This window comes from Colletotrichum navitas, assembly GCF_030913465.1.
Source record: "Colletotrichum navitas strain CBS 125086 chromosome Unknown LY79scaffold_85, whole genome shotgun sequence".
Taxonomy (NCBI): Eukaryota; Fungi; Ascomycota; class Sordariomycetes; order Glomerellales; family Glomerellaceae; genus Colletotrichum; species Colletotrichum navitas.
The window spans coordinates 147,230-163,334 of NW_026850631.1; the positions used below are offsets into that span (position 1 = coordinate 147,230).

General features: G+C 51.7%; 2 protein-coding genes across 2 annotated transcripts; both read right to left on the reverse strand.

Moving 5' to 3' along the window:
* Positions 1–2,046: 2,046 nt before the first annotated feature.
* On the reverse strand, positions 2,047–3,806 carry LY79DRAFT_593716 (uncharacterized protein; the record flags this gene model as incomplete). The annotated part of the gene is made up of 3 exons (XM_060561597.1): positions 2,047–2,414; positions 2,516–3,778; positions 3,803–3,806. 3 exons carry the CDS (start codon positions 3,804–3,806, stop codon positions 2,047–2,049), a joined length of 1,635 nt encoding a protein of 544 aa, XP_060409414.1.
* A 2,804-nt stretch (positions 3,807–6,610) lies between these two features.
* LY79DRAFT_525075 (uncharacterized protein) lies at positions 6,611–7,828 on the reverse strand (the record flags this gene model as incomplete). The annotated part of the gene is made up of 1 exon (XM_060555693.1): positions 6,611–7,828. One exon carries the CDS (start codon positions 7,826–7,828, stop codon positions 6,611–6,613), a length of 1,218 nt encoding a protein of 405 aa, XP_060409415.1.
* Between the last annotated feature and the right edge of the window lie 8,277 nt (positions 7,829–16,105).

Genomic DNA, 16,105 nt, shown 5'->3' on the forward strand with positions numbered 1-16,105 from the left:
TCTAAGATCAACGAAAGGACGCAAACAAGATGTTTGCACGACTGAGAACGCTCGCCGTCGTCTCTGGCTTCTTGACAGGAACGGAGACGGGGGTGAAGAAGAAGCAAGAAGTAGAAAGAGAGACGGGCAGCGGCGGGAGAAAGCTCTCCATACATGACGGAACCGCTGCCTCTTGGCGAAGGAGGTGCACAGCGATGGAGTGACTAACTCCATTGGGGCGACGAGCAGAAGAACATTCCCTCAAGGCGGCAGCGCATTGTGGGTGTAAACCATGGTAGCGGCGCAGGAGACTAATCTCCCCTGATGTAGGCTACTTCGTGCTTCAGAGGTTTGACGTGGTCGACAGGGTAGGTGGGTGAGTGAGTGAGCAAGGCAACGATGCCGCCCTGCGGCGCAGTCTAAGCGGGAAATGGGTGCATGTGTCTGTGTGTCTGTGTGTTTGTGTGTGTGTGTGTGTGTGTGTGTGTGTGTGTGTATGTGTGTGTGTTAATGCCGTGGGCGACGATGGCGTCGTGATGAGTGGAGTCGAAGCGAGCTGACGGAGGATGAGACGAAAGGTGGGCGGTTGTGGGCACACGGAAGCACCCCGGCCCCCTTCCCAAACAGGCAAGCGCCTCTTCAGTGGGTAACGGCCTAGGCTACTAGGTAGACAGGAACAGGAATAGCGCCTTCCGGCCGATGTAAGCGATGGCACAATAGAGGGGTCACTTAGCTCCTCTGACTGGTCCGGTCTCCTGAATTAGGTAGCTAGCCAGCTGCCTGTCAGCGGCGCCAATGCACCACAGTGCTGGGCGCTTTCTAATCCCTGTCTCTGGGACGACGGAAACCACCCGTTGTTCCGGCTTCGAAGCCGTTCTTGGAATCTTTCTTCGCCCGGTGCTGGCATAACAATCTTGACAGCTGCAGACTCTCTCTCTCTCCGAATTCCTGGCCATGATTCCGCCTGGGGAAGCGAGGCGAGCTCAGTTCGAGTTCCACCTCAGAGAAAGGAGCTAACTAACGGGTTTGCCCTGGGTTAGGGTTGTCAAAGTTCACGCGTGTCCTGCCTGTGTATCAAGGCCCAGCGTCGTATGCGCCACCAGCACGTGATGTGATGACTTACGCCAGTAGGTTAGGCAGTCTACGTACCTGACAGGAAACATCAGGACTCTTCGGTCCCGAACTATTAACAGCCTTCTATCTCGCTAGAACACCCGCTTCCCAGCCTCGAACTCCGAAATTATCTGGCAGCATGTCTGTGAGCCAAACAAGCCTTTGTCACGCGTGGACACGAGCCCGGGAACCGGGTCAGCTAAACTAGCCGCTGATTCGTCCAAGCGCCTTTCACCCCCCGTTCGGGCTTCACGGCGCCTCGTCGACCAAACGGCAAAAGACCAGGAAATTGGTGGCTGCAGAGAGGTCAGGACAGAATCCCAGTCACATGAGCCATTGAGTGAGCCGCCATCACAGAGTCCAAGATGCTCTTTTCAACTATTGTGAGCCACCAAACTTGTGCCCTCAGCCCAGTTCTTCACCAAGCACGTTGAGCCCGGTGGGCTGAACTAAATCTTTTGGGGGGGTTAGAACGACCATATTCATGAATAAGTAAGTAGAAGCGAAAATGAAAATCAGCTCTGCATCTTCCATCCCCGGTTCTCACCAACTTCCTCTCCCATCCCCAGCGAGAGGCTGCAAAGTCGTATACCTCCATCTCCGCTATCCTTCTCGCAGGACCCGAGGCCGCTTTCGTGAGTGTATCTTATATATTACACTATTTCTTCGAGTTGGACGAAATCTGCCCTAGAGCCTTGTTCCAATCTTGGAGCCAATACCTCAATGTTCGATCGCTGCCCTTCCCGTCCTTGCATTACACGGAATCATGTTCGGACTCCTTTTCCTTGATTCCTTATCCTCGGGCCATTATTTTTACAATCTTCGTGTATCCAACCTCGCCCAAACACCACGCTTTCCCGGAATCAATAGGCAGAACAAGTAACACACACACACACACACACACACACACCGCATCACTCCGAAAAAAAGAAAAAGAAAGCACGTTTCTTTACATCAAGGCCATACCATGCCGTCATCTTCATCGTCCTCGCCATCATGATCAGCCATCCTCTCTGCTTCCGCCCCGACCGGCCCTATATCTCTCCATCGGAGCAGGTTATGCTCCCAACCCCACTCGATGCGGAAGTTCACGCCGCGAGCGTCGAGGTACCATGCCACCAGGCACTCGATCGAGCACGGCGCGGGTCTCGGGCAGTCGCTCGCCAGCGGGCTCCGCGGCATCTCCTCGCATCCGGAGAAGTCCCGCTGCGCCGGCCCGGAAGGACTTCCGGCGAGGTCGACCATTTGATGGAACCTGTCGTACATGTACAGCCAGTGGGCCATGGCAGTCGCGCTGCCGTAGGCGATTTGATCGGTCGGTCCTGTTTCGGGTACGCCGGTGAGCCTTCGTTCCTCTATGTGTATGTGTGTGTATGTGTGAAGTGAAGCAGAAACCTGTTCAGGGTGGCGTCGGATCACTTACCAACACCGACCCGCCCGCGCATCCGAGCGCAGTAAAAGTAGTGCTCCCCGTGCGGGTGCGGCAGCACAAGCGTGTTGTGCCCCAGCTCTTCCACAGTCTTGAATTCTGGCTCCGCCCTCAGCAACGTATCAGGCCGGAGACGTAGGACTGTATCATGAATAAACCCGCTGGCGATGCTCCAAGCCCACCACCGCTCTGCTGCAAGCGCTACCGTCTTCAACTGGTTGTTAAGTCTCCGCAGCTTTTTGCCACACCTCGTCGCCTTTATCACCTTGTCTCCGCCAGGATAGTCCTCTTCTTCCTGAGCCACAGGGAAGACGTCCACAGTCCGCAGGTGTGAGCCGTAGCACTTCCGCAGCGCCTCACGGATGGACTCCTCAGTTCGCTTGTGTATATCGACGTCAGCAGGTTCGAAGAGCACGTAGGCGAAGACGTCTATTCTCAAGAAGGACGGGTGCTTAGCGATGAGTTTGTCCATATGCGTCTTGCAGCTTACATGGTTCGTCCTGTAGAGCCCTGCGACAATAACGGCCAAGGTGCGTTCCTTTTCACGCTCCCTCGCCGAGACATAGAGGTCGCACAATCCGGCGATAGAGAGCTTTCCTTGGTCCGAGAGCTCGAGTTGCCCGGGTGTGATCTCCAACAGCCCTGTTGAATGCACCTGGTCATCGCTGGAGTTGCGCCCTAATATGGTGTCCACCTGGCACCCTGGCACCAGGTCACTGTGCCACACTATCGTCCATGTGTTCTTCAGGAAGGCGTTGACGACAAGACGGAAGTGGTCCTTCTGCTTCTCGACGATGAGCATACGCCCGCCGCTGTGCTTATCGCCCGTCCCAGTCCACCACACGGGATGGGCGGCCCCGTCCGCGTCCATGCGGTTGAGAACGAGATCTCCGTCGTCTTGCAAGACGAGGGAGTGCCGCCCGCTTGGAGAAGTGAAGAAGGGCATGGCTGCAGATAGTAAAAGACCCTCCGCATCGGGTGATAAAACGGCGGTTCGGGGTTTGAATCCATTGCCACCGACGTCTTCCTCGATTGAAGGCTCGGTTTCGGGCTGGGGACTTGTTAGAGGGTTCTCCGTTGGCCCTGATGCCGGTCGGTGGTGTAAGTCGGGCATGCGCAGCCCAGAACCGGTGAAATGCCAGTCAGGATTCAAGATAATAGCCCATGATGCGAGAAAGAGCATCAAGGCGCCAACAATGACCTTGGGCCTGCGGCAGGCGTTGCCATCTATTCGCACCCACCAAGGTTGATTCGTGACTATGCTGGGGCGATGAGTCGGACCCATGGTCCTCCGATGGTGGCTTGCTCTCTCTCTCTCTCTCTCTCTCTCTTTCCCCCTCTATCTATCTCTGTCTCTTTCTTCTCTTCTCTTGCTCCTTGGTCTTCCGGTCAATAGGGTGAAGAGAAGCGTTGCGTTGGTAGGGTGAGCGAAATCGAGATTTCAGAAAACCTGTCGATGACGGATTCTGTTATGAGTACAGAAAACCAAGAGCCGTTCACACCTTCTCACCAGGGAAAGTGAGCAACCGCCCCGCGCTATGTCAGATGACGCTCAAACACTCCAACGGCGGTCGAGCTCAGACCCCCCTCCTCTTTAGCAGCGCAGACGATCAGCCGATTATGTCGTCTGTGTATGGCGAGTTTGGGCGAGTCCGCGGGGAAGGTTCGCGTGAATCTGAGATTATACTTTGCGTCCTGTTGCATCGATTCGTAAGCTCGACCGCTAAGGTAGTATACCTCTCATCAAGGCCGTGACAGAGGGACGAGTATCGATCATCCAATCCTTTGGACCAGACTGTCCGGTGATTGCGTTCGGAATGATACGATAATAGGTACTGGACCTTGGCCTCCTGAAGTTTCTCTTATATTTTCCCAACGACTCAAGGTAGGATGGCAGAGTTTGGAGTGCTAAATCGGCAAATTATATGACGAACCCAGACGGGGAAGCAGGTTGCCGGAGTGTTTGAGAAGAGATAAGGTCAGCGATAGCAATTAAACCCGACCAACGCAAGGGGCAAGCGCATTTCGAGTGAAGTAATTTCTTGCAACCACGATATAAGACCTGTGTTTTTGCATCGCCGTATGACCCATGCAACGCTGCTGGGGATCGCCTCGGCTACGGATGTTAGTGTTGGTACAAGACATGTATAGCTCGAGACGAGGCAGAGCGGTCCAGACAGGGAGAGGCTCTGATGCACTGCGCTTTCCCACGATCGAAGATCAAACGCAGGGCGACACGGTGTGTATGTGTGTGTGTCTGCGCGCGTGTATGCGAGGGGGTTTTTAGCACCGGGAGAGAAGACTAGAGATGTGAAAATTGCGAAGCCTGGCGCTCTTCCGAGATCTAACAACGACGGGGGCTCCGAACGTGCTGACAAAAGCACGACAGTAGACCAATAGGGGGGCAAAACAATACACAGGTTCCAGAAAGCTCCTCGCCAAAGACGCACGCTTGTTTGCGTTAGATAGTAGCATGATTTCTTTTCTCTGCTTCCCTTTGGGGGCATGGAGTTATATAAGTGAACCTTGGTGAGACTAATTTGCTTCTTCGTACGCCTGACATGTCCCTAGGGGGGCACCAAAACGGGGGGGGGCTCTGAAGTTGAAAAGCGAGTCGTGGAGACCGGGCCATTCTTCCAAAGGGGCGATTTCCATACACTGAAGAGGGTAGGAAACAAAGACGACGGGCGTTTACCAGTCGATGATGCATCTTCAGGTGGGGATGAGGGCGACGGACACGGGGCCCAGGCTACTGCGGCCCGCAGGTGGGTCCGACGGGATGTCACCCTGACGGCTAACGGCAGCCGGGCGGAGTTTGGCGAGCGCATGTTAACGAGAGATACGGGAAGGGGCGTAGGCGGAGACCAACCAAGGGTTCAGCCTGCGGCACCGCTCAAGTCGTAAACATTTACAACATGGTGCGCCTGCTGCCTCGCAGGCAAGCTGGCCGGCCGGTTTCCCGCGGCCGAACCTTGCACAAGCACCCACGGCTTTTTTCGGTCAGGAAATTCGCACACATTGCAAAAGCTGCTGGCGCAGGCGCCGTCGTATGATGAAGGGAAGGGGGAGGGGAGGGGGCGGTCCGTACGGACGCTGCACGTCTTGGCATGCAACACACGACGAAGACATGAATGGCCCAGACTGTGGAACCTGCGTTTTCTTCTTTTCTTTTTCGGTGCCGTCGCGTCGCGTTGTGCGTCCGGGATGCAAGATGTAAGTGAGCGCGGGCGAAAGAGAGAGAGAGAGAGAGAGAGAGAGAGAGAGAGGTCTGATTGCGCGACGCGGGCGCTTGGGATGCAAGGAGCGAGTTCGAGTGCAAAAGCTGGATATCAAGGGGAAAGGAGAAAAAAGAAAAGTCAAATCAATTTGGCATCGCCCGATATGCTGTCCGAAGGCATTTGTGGCCTCATGACCTGCCACCAGCCTACTACCGAGCTTTGCTTTGGGGTCTCGCCAAGACGAAACACTTCCTCCCCCCCCCCACACGAGAAACAAAGCCCCCGCCCGACTCCTCCGATCCTTTGAGGTTACCCAGACCGGGGCCACACGCCGACCAGTGCCGGCCGGATCCACACCACCGCCCTCTTCTCGTCACGGCGCCGGCTCGACACGTCAAAGCGGGGAGGGAGGGCACTACCAGGCCAGGCGAGACGAGGCTCATGATGTCGGTGATGGTTTTGAGGGCTACCCGAGCGAGTCAGGAAAAGCAGCACCAGATTTGAGAATCAAGAGGAGCAGAGAGGCATAAAAAAAAGGCCCCGGGCACGAGCTAGACGGGCAATGGGTTGAGTGAGTCATGGCGCACCCAGGACAGATGTGTGAAGGATAGCTGAGTGAAGGACAGCTGATTGACAAGTCTTTGGTATCCAATAGTGTACCTATTGATCTCTACTCTTGTTCCTGCCGGCATTATCAGCCGGCATTTGTCTCAAATCATGAGCCCGCCTCCCCATCACAGAATTCTGGACTAGAAAATAGAAAAGAATAAAAACAAGAAGGCCTCATGTTTTCATGACGAAAAACGAAAACGAGGGAAAGAAGAATAAGAATAAGCAATCATTGCATCCAGATGCACAGGGGCGGCGGCCTTTAGACCGCCGAACCGACGGATCCCCGCCTCGCCCGGACGTTGTCGACGTCGCCCCCCATCTGCCGCTTCCGCGCGGCGTTGATGGCCTTGAGCTTCGCCGTGCCGAGACCGGCGACGCCGTTCTCCTGGTTGTCTCCCAGCCACGGCTTCTTGGCGTCGCCGAGCATGCTGCCGGCGAGGAAGTAGGCAACCTGGCCGAGGATGATGAGCACAAAGGCGATGGGGTACATCCAGTGGACGGCGTAGCCGAAGACGTTGACGCCGATGATGACGCCCCAGAAGTTGCCCGTCAGCAGCGAGATGTTGTAGAAGGCGGCGCTGGCCATGCGCAGCAGCAGCGGCACCAGGCTGTAGAAGAGGCAGAGGGCCAGGGTGTAGCCGATGAGGTAGCCGACGGTCGGGCCGTTCCACGAGGCCTCGCGGAAGGACTCGCGGTCGAAGATGGCGGCCTGGACGCCGTTGATCATCATGCCCCACATGCCCATGAAGGAGAGCACCTCGTAGACGGGGCGGCGGCTGACGAACCACTCCTCGGCGACGTTGGTGACGCCGTAGAGCGTGGCGCCGAGCAGGGCAAAGAGGTCGCCCTTGAGCAGGTCGAGGCCGGGACCGCCGTTGGAGCCGGTGATGTGGTCGCTGGCGAGCAGGACGCCGCAGCCGCCGATGGCGACGAGGATGCCGATGATCTGGAAGACCTTGTAGCGCACGCGGAGCAGGAAGAAGGACAAGACGATGACGACGACGATGGCCCAGAAGTTGAGCAGCTGGGCCGAGAGGATGTTGGTGTAGCGGTAGGCGAGGACGGTGAAGTAGTTGCCCTCGACGTCGAGGAAGGAGAGGATGAAGTATTTCCAGCCGTCCTTGAGGAGGAGCCTGCCCCACTTGGCGAAGCCGTACTTCCAGATGGTGACGGGGAAGTAGATGAGGAAGAGCAAGATGTAGTTGAAGACGGTCTGGAAGGCCGGGATGGAGACGTGGTTGTTGGCGAGGAAGGACGTGAAGGTGTTGGTCGAGGTGATGCACAGGGCGAGGATCTGACCGACGAAGAGGACGATCCAGAAATCGAGCGTGGTGAAGTAGCTCCACCAGTGCACCTTGCGCGCCTCGATTTCGTGGAGGCCCTGGTTCACGAGTTCATCCTCGTTGGGACCGGCGGTGATCTGCGTCGTCGTCACCGGTGCGGCGAAGTGGTTCTTGGCGGGGTCGTCGGCGGACATGGCGGGCAGCGGCTCGGTGGCGTGCGTCTGGCGGTGTTGGTTTCGGCGACCCTGGACAGGATGGTCTCGAGGCGGAATGCGATGCCGTGCTTGCAGCGACCTGGCCGTGTGGTTAGCCGTTGTCGAGGTTGCACAGGACACGGGAGGGTGGATGTTCGTCCCGGTGGGGGGGGGGGGGGGGGGGGGGGGGAGTTCGACATACCTTGCGCGCTAGCTCAGTCAAACGTGATGCCGTCGCGATGGATTGATTATTCAATGCTGTGTATGTGTTGATTAGAAGCGTAGAATGCTTTCCGGTCTTTCTCGTCCCCTGGCAGCAAGCGCAAAGACTCCAAAGTCGCCTGCTGTTTGGTCTATCTCGCGATAGGATGGCACATGTACCGATGCGCCGGGAAGTGGTATGCGAAGTTGATGGCCGTGACGGCGCGCAACATGGGACTGCCGTCGGAGGCTATGCAGCAGTAGGCTGGCTATATATGCCTTTTGGGTATTGCCGCGCTTGACGATGGGTAAATCGAAATCGTAGCTATTTGAGTCCGGCGCAGTTTTGGTCGACACCCTTCTTTTCTCTCGGTCGCAAAGATGGGAGGAGCAGGAGGAGGAGGAGGAGGAGGAGGAGGTGAGGGAGGGGTTAGAATTGAGCTCTATCTCGGTCTTTCTCTCTGGTTTTCTTCTATCGGGGCGACATCCTGGTCACTCGGCAAGAGAAAAAGAGAGGGAAAAAATTTATCAGAAAAAGACAGCAGTTAGTCGCTATCGCCAAGGGTTAGTTGGGTGGGTAGTGGGGAGCTATTGTAATCGCCACGAGGGACAGACTGTCCGCCCTTCTGACTGGTCTCGGAGTGCCAGCCCACCGCTTCCCATTGCAGCATCGCAACCGGTCCAGGCTGGCGGGACCGGCCGATTTCCAATGTTTCCCCGTCCTAGTGGACGACGCGCCGGCCGACATGGCCGTTTTAGGGGACGTGACCCCCCCAAACCCTCGTGGACTACTTAATTGGCCCAGGCTCCTGCTCACCTGGTCCGTGTTGGCGTGCTTTCCCCCCCACGGCCATTCATGGTATGGTGGAAGGGGGGCGCCAACTGCGCGTTGTGTGTTCCTCGAATGGGGTGCTCTTCTGTCGCAACCTTCAACTCCCCGACTGACCCCCTATCGCGGGGAGCTGAAGCTTGCCGGCAGTAGTGGCTTGGACCCGGACAGTATGGGCAAGAACTAGACTTCGTCGAGCTGGGAAGACGACCCGCGTGGTGCTGCGGCATGCAGAACGTGGCGCCAATAGCCGACCGGTGATTATTCCTGGGCCTTTCGGCCTGCTTGGTAGGGATGAAGGTTTCCCTTCTTTTCCTCTTCCATTCCCACAGAGTACCGTGAGAACGGCCTCGCTTTCGCTTTGTATTATGTTCAAACGTGTTCGAAATCACCTGTATCGGCATCCGAGCCATGCACCTGGGACCTGAAGGCAATGGCTTGTTTGTGTAACTATCGCCGTTTCGTTTCTCTTAGACTGACAAAAAGAAGAGTGTGGTTACAGTGTTGTGCTATTGCAAGAGAGAGAGGATTCTCATCTGCCGCTTTGCTCCTTCCATTCATGGAAAGAACCGGTTGGAGAGGACTACCTAGTTGGAAAGAGCTCCGGCGCGGAGGGCATATCTTCACTCCAAAAGACACCAGGAAAAGAAGGAGCAAGCGGCAGGCTGAGCCACACACTTCATCATCACAACTCAAGGTGAGGAAGGCTTTAACCATTCACTCGAGCGTGGAAAACGCGATCCTGGTTGCTTCTTGAACAGCATATCGAGAAAGTCGGAATTTAGCCCGAACGTTGATGCCAGGCCGCCATCAGGCGCCGGACCCGCTTGACCGGGACGGGCTTTTGCGATATGGAAACGGCCGGCCCCCCAACCCCTCGGATCCGATTCCAGCAAGCAAACTACAAGTTCAGCAAAAACAAGTGCCTGTGGCCGAAGCGTCTGCGCCACGCCGCGCCACGTCACAAAGTTCGACGTGATGCTGAGGGGATCCCGGAAAGGGAGTCGATCGGGGCAGACCCTGCCAGAAACCACCCACCAAAAAAAAGGGGCGTCGGGCTAAGCGCAAGAGAGTCAGCAACGGCGTCAAAAGCCAAAGGGCTTTTCCCCCCCTCCTAGGTCTTGATTTGTCAATGTCGTGTCGGCACGTTGCGCGCGGCAGCCATCCCCGATGTACAGTCAAAGTCAATCTCTGTTGCTTGGCCCGTTATCGCAAGCCTGCGCAGAACGGCGCACAGCCGAGAAGTCAAAATTCATCGGGGGAGTGAAGGTAGGGGAGGCCGAGGCAGAAGGCATTGCACATTAAAGCGGCGAGAACTCAGGCATCGATAACGTTATTAGTATACTCGATTAATTGAAAAAAATTGCTACCCTGTGTCTTACAGCCAAGACGTTGCGTCGAAAGGCAAACCAACAGGCCATGATCATCATCCTTTCTTCTTTTTTTTTTCATGGAACAAAATCCCGCCGTCCCGTTCTAGTCATCAAGGTCTGGACGTTTGATCGAATCATCCTACTTCGTCCAGTCCTCATTATCCCGTTCCTGTTCGTATGAACACATAGCACACGCCCCGTGTTCTCTGCACCGACAAGATAAAAAAGCCGTTTAGAGGGCAGCAACGATACCAGCAATGGCAGCGAGGGCCAGACCACCGACAGCAGCGCTGCCGTGGGCGGCGGCGTTGCCGGACGCGGAGGGAGAGGCGCTGGCAGAGGTGCCGGAGGGGGCGGCGGTGGAGGCGGTGCGGGAAGGAGTGCGGCTGGCGGTGAGGGAACCGGTGACGTTGGAGGCGGAGGTAACGGCGGCGGTGGCGGAGGACGCGACGGAGGTGGCGTTGCTGCCGGCGGAGGCAGCAGCGGAGGTGACGGCCTCAGTGACGGAGGCAACGGCGGAGGTGACGGTCTCAGTGACGGAGGCGGCGGCGGAAGAGGCGGCGGCGGAAGTGGCAGCAGCAGCAGAAGAGGCGGGAGCAGAGTTACCGCCACCGGCCTTGAAGGCCTCGCAGGCGGCGGCGGCGGCAGACTGAGCCTTGGTGAGGTCGGCCGAGTTGCAGGCGGCAAGCAGGCAGGAGGCGGCGACGGGGACGAGGGCCTGCTGCTTCTCCTCGGTGCACTGGCAGGCCGTGTCGGTCAAGGAGCAGCCGACCTTGGGGATGGCCTCGGTCAAGCAGGGGATCTAAGGAGGGGGGAGCGCGGTGTTAGTTCAATGCCTCGGAGACGACAGTCGTTCGCGGAGGGAAGAAATAGAGGGTACGTACGGCACACGAAGGCTGGCCAGAGAAGTCCTGAGCGGCGACGAGGCCGGCGGCAACGAGGGCGAGGGTGAACTTCATTGTAAATGTGGGTGTGTGGGTGGTGGTGGTGGTTGTTGGGAGAGTAGTATTAGGGTAGTATTAAGTTGGATTGGCGGTGATATACAGAGCGAAGGACAGCCGACGTTGGGATTAAGATATGTGACGGATGGAGGGAGAAAGATCGAGAAAAAGATGGGCTACGGTTGCCCGGGCAGACGGGAAGGGGGGTGATAAATATTCGTCCCGAAGCACTGCGCAAGCCACCATGAGAAGAGGAGAGAGAGAGAGAGTCAGGGAGATGAGACCCCCTGTCCCGAAGCTTTTCTTTCCCCTTTGCCATTTCCTGCAAAAGCTTATCCCACATATCCGCACCGCACAGCGTTGCCACTTGGATGGTAACGCTAGCAGCGTTAGCCTCGCCTCGTTTCCCTCCTCTGTTGGCGCGGGACCGGCCTGGCCTAGCCCTGGAGGCCCTGGGTTCAACTTGGGGAAGTGAGGGAGGTTAGGGTCAACTTGTCAAGGGGCTAAATCTCCCCCGGACCTGGGCGGACCCATCTGCCAGGTGGCCTGCCGGTTTTTCCAGGCATCAAGCGTCCGTATCCGTACCTGGCACCTGCATGACGCCTGGTTTTTTCTTCCCCCGGCCGACAGGGGGGGGGGAGGGGGGGGGCCTTAGCATTATGCTGCCACTGCTGCTGCGTGCTCGATCAAGGCGGGTGAGTACACGGGCAGAGCGTCTGATCCAATTGACCGGAATTGGTCCTCCAGGAGAAATCCAGCGAATGTTTATCCCTTATTCGATCACGTCGACGGGGAGAGCCGGGTTCATAACAGGAGGTTTTGATACGTCCGTTCGCCTTCCAGCTTTTCTAGCAGTATCCACTGCATACGGTAGGTAGGCAGGTAAGTAGCTCCCTTCCTCAGCTGTCTTCAGCTTCCAGCCCACAGCCTCTCGCCTCCCGTCCGTGGGCCTCTTTGCAGCTTGCCCGCATTAGCTCCAGCCCTGCAATGTGGCAGAGACAGCAGAGACAGCCGAGAGAAAGCACAAGAGACGGCGGGAATGCGCCCAAAAGGGAATACGGGCACCCGTGCGTTTCCATTGGATGGCAGGTGGCTTGAGCTTGTCGACGGTTGACTGGACGAGCGTTGGCGCCGTCGGCTGTGCTGCGTTAATGGGCCTAGACCTCGGGAACGATCGACCCAAAAAGACTTTCGTACATCGTAGATGCACCTCAGTTTACGTACACACATTCGACGCTCTTCCTTGGCTGTGTCGTCCATCCTGGTGAATCTCTCTCTCTCTCTCTCTCTCTCTCTCTCTCTCTCTCTCTCTCTCTCTCTCTCTCTCTCTCTCTCTCTCTCTCTCTCTCTCTCTCTCTCTCTCTCTCTCTCTCTCTCTCTCTCTCTCTCTCTCTCTCTCTCTCTCTCTCTCTCTCTCTCTCTCTCTCTCTCTCCCCCGAAGTCATCATGACAAGGCCACTGCCGCTGACAGGAGTTGAGCCCATTAGTCGTTTCAACCAACCGGCCGACCGACGGTTCGCCGTAACGGTGATACGGAATCTAATCAGGACAGTGCGAGCCATCGGCCGATGCATCGATGCCACTACTCAGGTTGGCATGACATGACATTGTGATGTAGTATAGGGGTGGGTGGAACCGGGGGCCAGGGCGCGCGGGAACCCGAAAGAAAGGAAGAAAATATCCACCGCCTGCGAACCACCGGGTTTCTCTCGAGCATCTGATTCGACCAGTTCCAACAGAGTTTCGTCGAAAAGCAGTATCCCCCTTGCACGCAAGGAACATACAGTGTACACTATCCGTACTACGTAGCAGAACACTATATTTCGCAGTTGCCCCGTCATTTTCTGTCATGTACACAGTATTTCCACAAACAACACCAAACAAGCCCAGATGGACCTGGGATGGGAACTGTACCAGTCCCCTCTCTCCCCCTCTCTAATTTTACCCACAAGTGTAGGAAGAAAGGCTAAAACACGAATACTGAACCTTCCGGACTTTTCTTATCTGAGCAGGCAGTTTTCTCTCACCTTTTTTATCAAAGATAATCTCCCCAACAGGGGTTTGTTTCTCCTTCGTTGCTTTTGCGCCTCAAGCATGTCGTTGTAAGGTTTTACACACAGTGGGCTAATGAGAAAAGAGAAGGTGAAGCGTCGTCTGGTAGCAACACCCACCCTCTTCCGCAGCTTGACGTGGAGACAACACAGCATGAAGGATATTAATACCAACATGTCACGGTAAAATGCAACCAAGAACAACTACCGGTAGGAAACTTCTCTCACTTCCTCTGTGACGATGTGTCGATCTCTCTATCTGGCCCCTCTCAATACTACGTAGACCCACCCGACACGAGCTCGGATCTCCCGTTTTGCTGGCGCTCCGCTGGTCAACGGCGCTGCTGTGCAAGCTTCCTCCAATGGTAGCGGTTAACAGGCAGACACATTGCGGGGCTGGCATCTGTGCGCATGCGTACCTCAGGGACTTTCGCCCTAGCGGCCACCTATTTCTCCTAAAGTCAGCATTAAACCTAATAAGGCAGTATAAGGGGCATACCAGGGGGGCCAGCACAGATATACCTACATCTATACCTATATATAAACACCTTACCTACCTACTACATTAACTATTGTTTTTTTCCTCCTTTATATTACTACTATTTATCCTTTTATTAATAGTAAGGTTTATATTTCTATTTTTTACTAAGTTACTTACTATAATATTAAAAAGTATAAATTAACTATTATAGCTAACTAAAGTGCCTTACTACTAATTATTAAGTGTAAGACCTACTAGCTAAGTAATAGCCTCTTTTACTTATATTATATACTAAGTAAGGTAATTAGGTTACTTATTATAATAGGCCTCCTCTTGTTAATAGTATTAATTTAATAAAACCTCTATATAGCTTTAAATAGTAAGCCTAGAGGGGATAAGAATACCCTTATAGTTAGCTATATATAGTATATAGTATACCTTATAAGCCTTATATATCTTATACTTAGCCTTACCTTAGCCCTATATCTATTACTACTAGTAGGCACCTATAATATTATCTTTAGTTATAGCCTATTAAAGGATATATTAGTAAAGTAAAACCTACTACTTATAAAAGCTATAGTTATATACTAGCCTATTATTACTTACCTATATATTATAATATAAATCTAAACTATTAGTAGTAGCTACTTTTACCTTATAAAGTTTACTAGTAATTAACTTTTATATAAGTATAAGTAGATAAAAAAAATAAAGTAAGACCTATTATTTATAAAAGACTTTACTATAAAAGTTTACAAGGTATAGCTTAATAGTAGTAAAGTATCTACTATTAATATAGTTAATATACTTAATAACCCCTTAGAGGCTAAATTACTAAAGCATATAATAGTAGCTATACTTAATAATACTATAAAGGCCTTTAAGTAAGTTAGTTATTTTAGCCTAAAGTAGTAGTAGTAAATAGTTATAAGTATAGTTAGCCTAAAGGTTAAGTATTAGTAGCTAGTTATTTTTAATATAGGTAGCTTCTTTATATATTAAACTTTTTATTATAGTAGTAATAGATTTATAATAACTTAGCCTTATATAGTAATATTTTAATATAAAGATTATATAGCGTAGGCTAATTAAATGTTTTATAAAACAACAGTAGAGGGTTCTTTTATAGTAAATATAGTAAAAGAAGTATAATACCTTTATCTTACTATTTATAAGGCTATAAAAAGTATTATATATAGTGTGTTATTTAATAGCTAAATTATTAGTAAAAAAGTAATATAACTACTAGTTAGCTTAGCCTTTTAATATATATAAGTAAGTAGTAATAATATTAGTATTACCTTTTTTAGTAAGAAAGTAGCTAACTAGTATCTAGCTACCTATAGTATTTTTAATTATAACTATATAAAGTAGCTAGCTAAGCTAGTTAGTCTAGTAGGTAGTATCTATTATAGTAAAAAGGCTATATTACTATAATAACGTAAAGCTAGCCTTAAAGGCCTATATAAGCCCTTTACTTACCCTATTAGTATATTAGACTATATAATACTAAAATTAGAGGTTATAGGTATAGTAATAAGCCTTAGCTTTAGTAACTTATAAATACTATAAATAGTTATAGTAATATAGCCTTTCTACTAGTTATTATAGATTTAATAAAAGGAGCAAGGCTATAATAGGCAATATAAAGTAATATAGTGTAAAAGTAAAGTATAATAGTAAAGTAGTAAAACAAGGCAAGTAATAATAAAGAGCTAAATAAATAGTATAAGACAAGAGCTAGGTATTAGTATAAGTTATTTATTAAAGTTACCTCTTCCTTATAAGAGGAAATAGGTAATAGGATATATACCCCTAGGTATATACCTAGATATATACTAATAGAGTAATCTTATGTTCTACCTGTCTATCTACTATATAAAGCACTTATCTTATAACAAGTGCTTCTCCTCTAAAGGACTTTATCCTCTTTTACTAAGAAAATATACTAAATAGTAGTATATATAAATATAAAGTATAAAAATTACCCTTTTTCCTATATAATAACCTTATTACTTATTATCTTTAAAGTTCTATTAAGATTATTTAGCCTTTAGTAGCACCTAGGCTAAGTTATTATTATTAGTATTATAGTAGTATTTATTAGCTTAGCTACCCTAGGTTATTAAGGTAATAACCTTAGGCTAAGTAGCTAAGACCTAAAGGTTAACTATAGCCTTTTGTCTATTAAGCTTAGTAGCTATTTAGTTAACCTTATTTATTAACTCCTTAAATAGGCTACCTTTAAAAGTAGTTAGTGTATTAAGGTTATTAGACTTCTTATTAAAGAGTATAACTTTAGTGTTTATTTAGTCTACTTACTTCTTAAGTTCCTTAAGGCACTTCTTTTACTTATATACTTTATTAGCCTTTTTATAAAGGTTCTCTATAATATTAT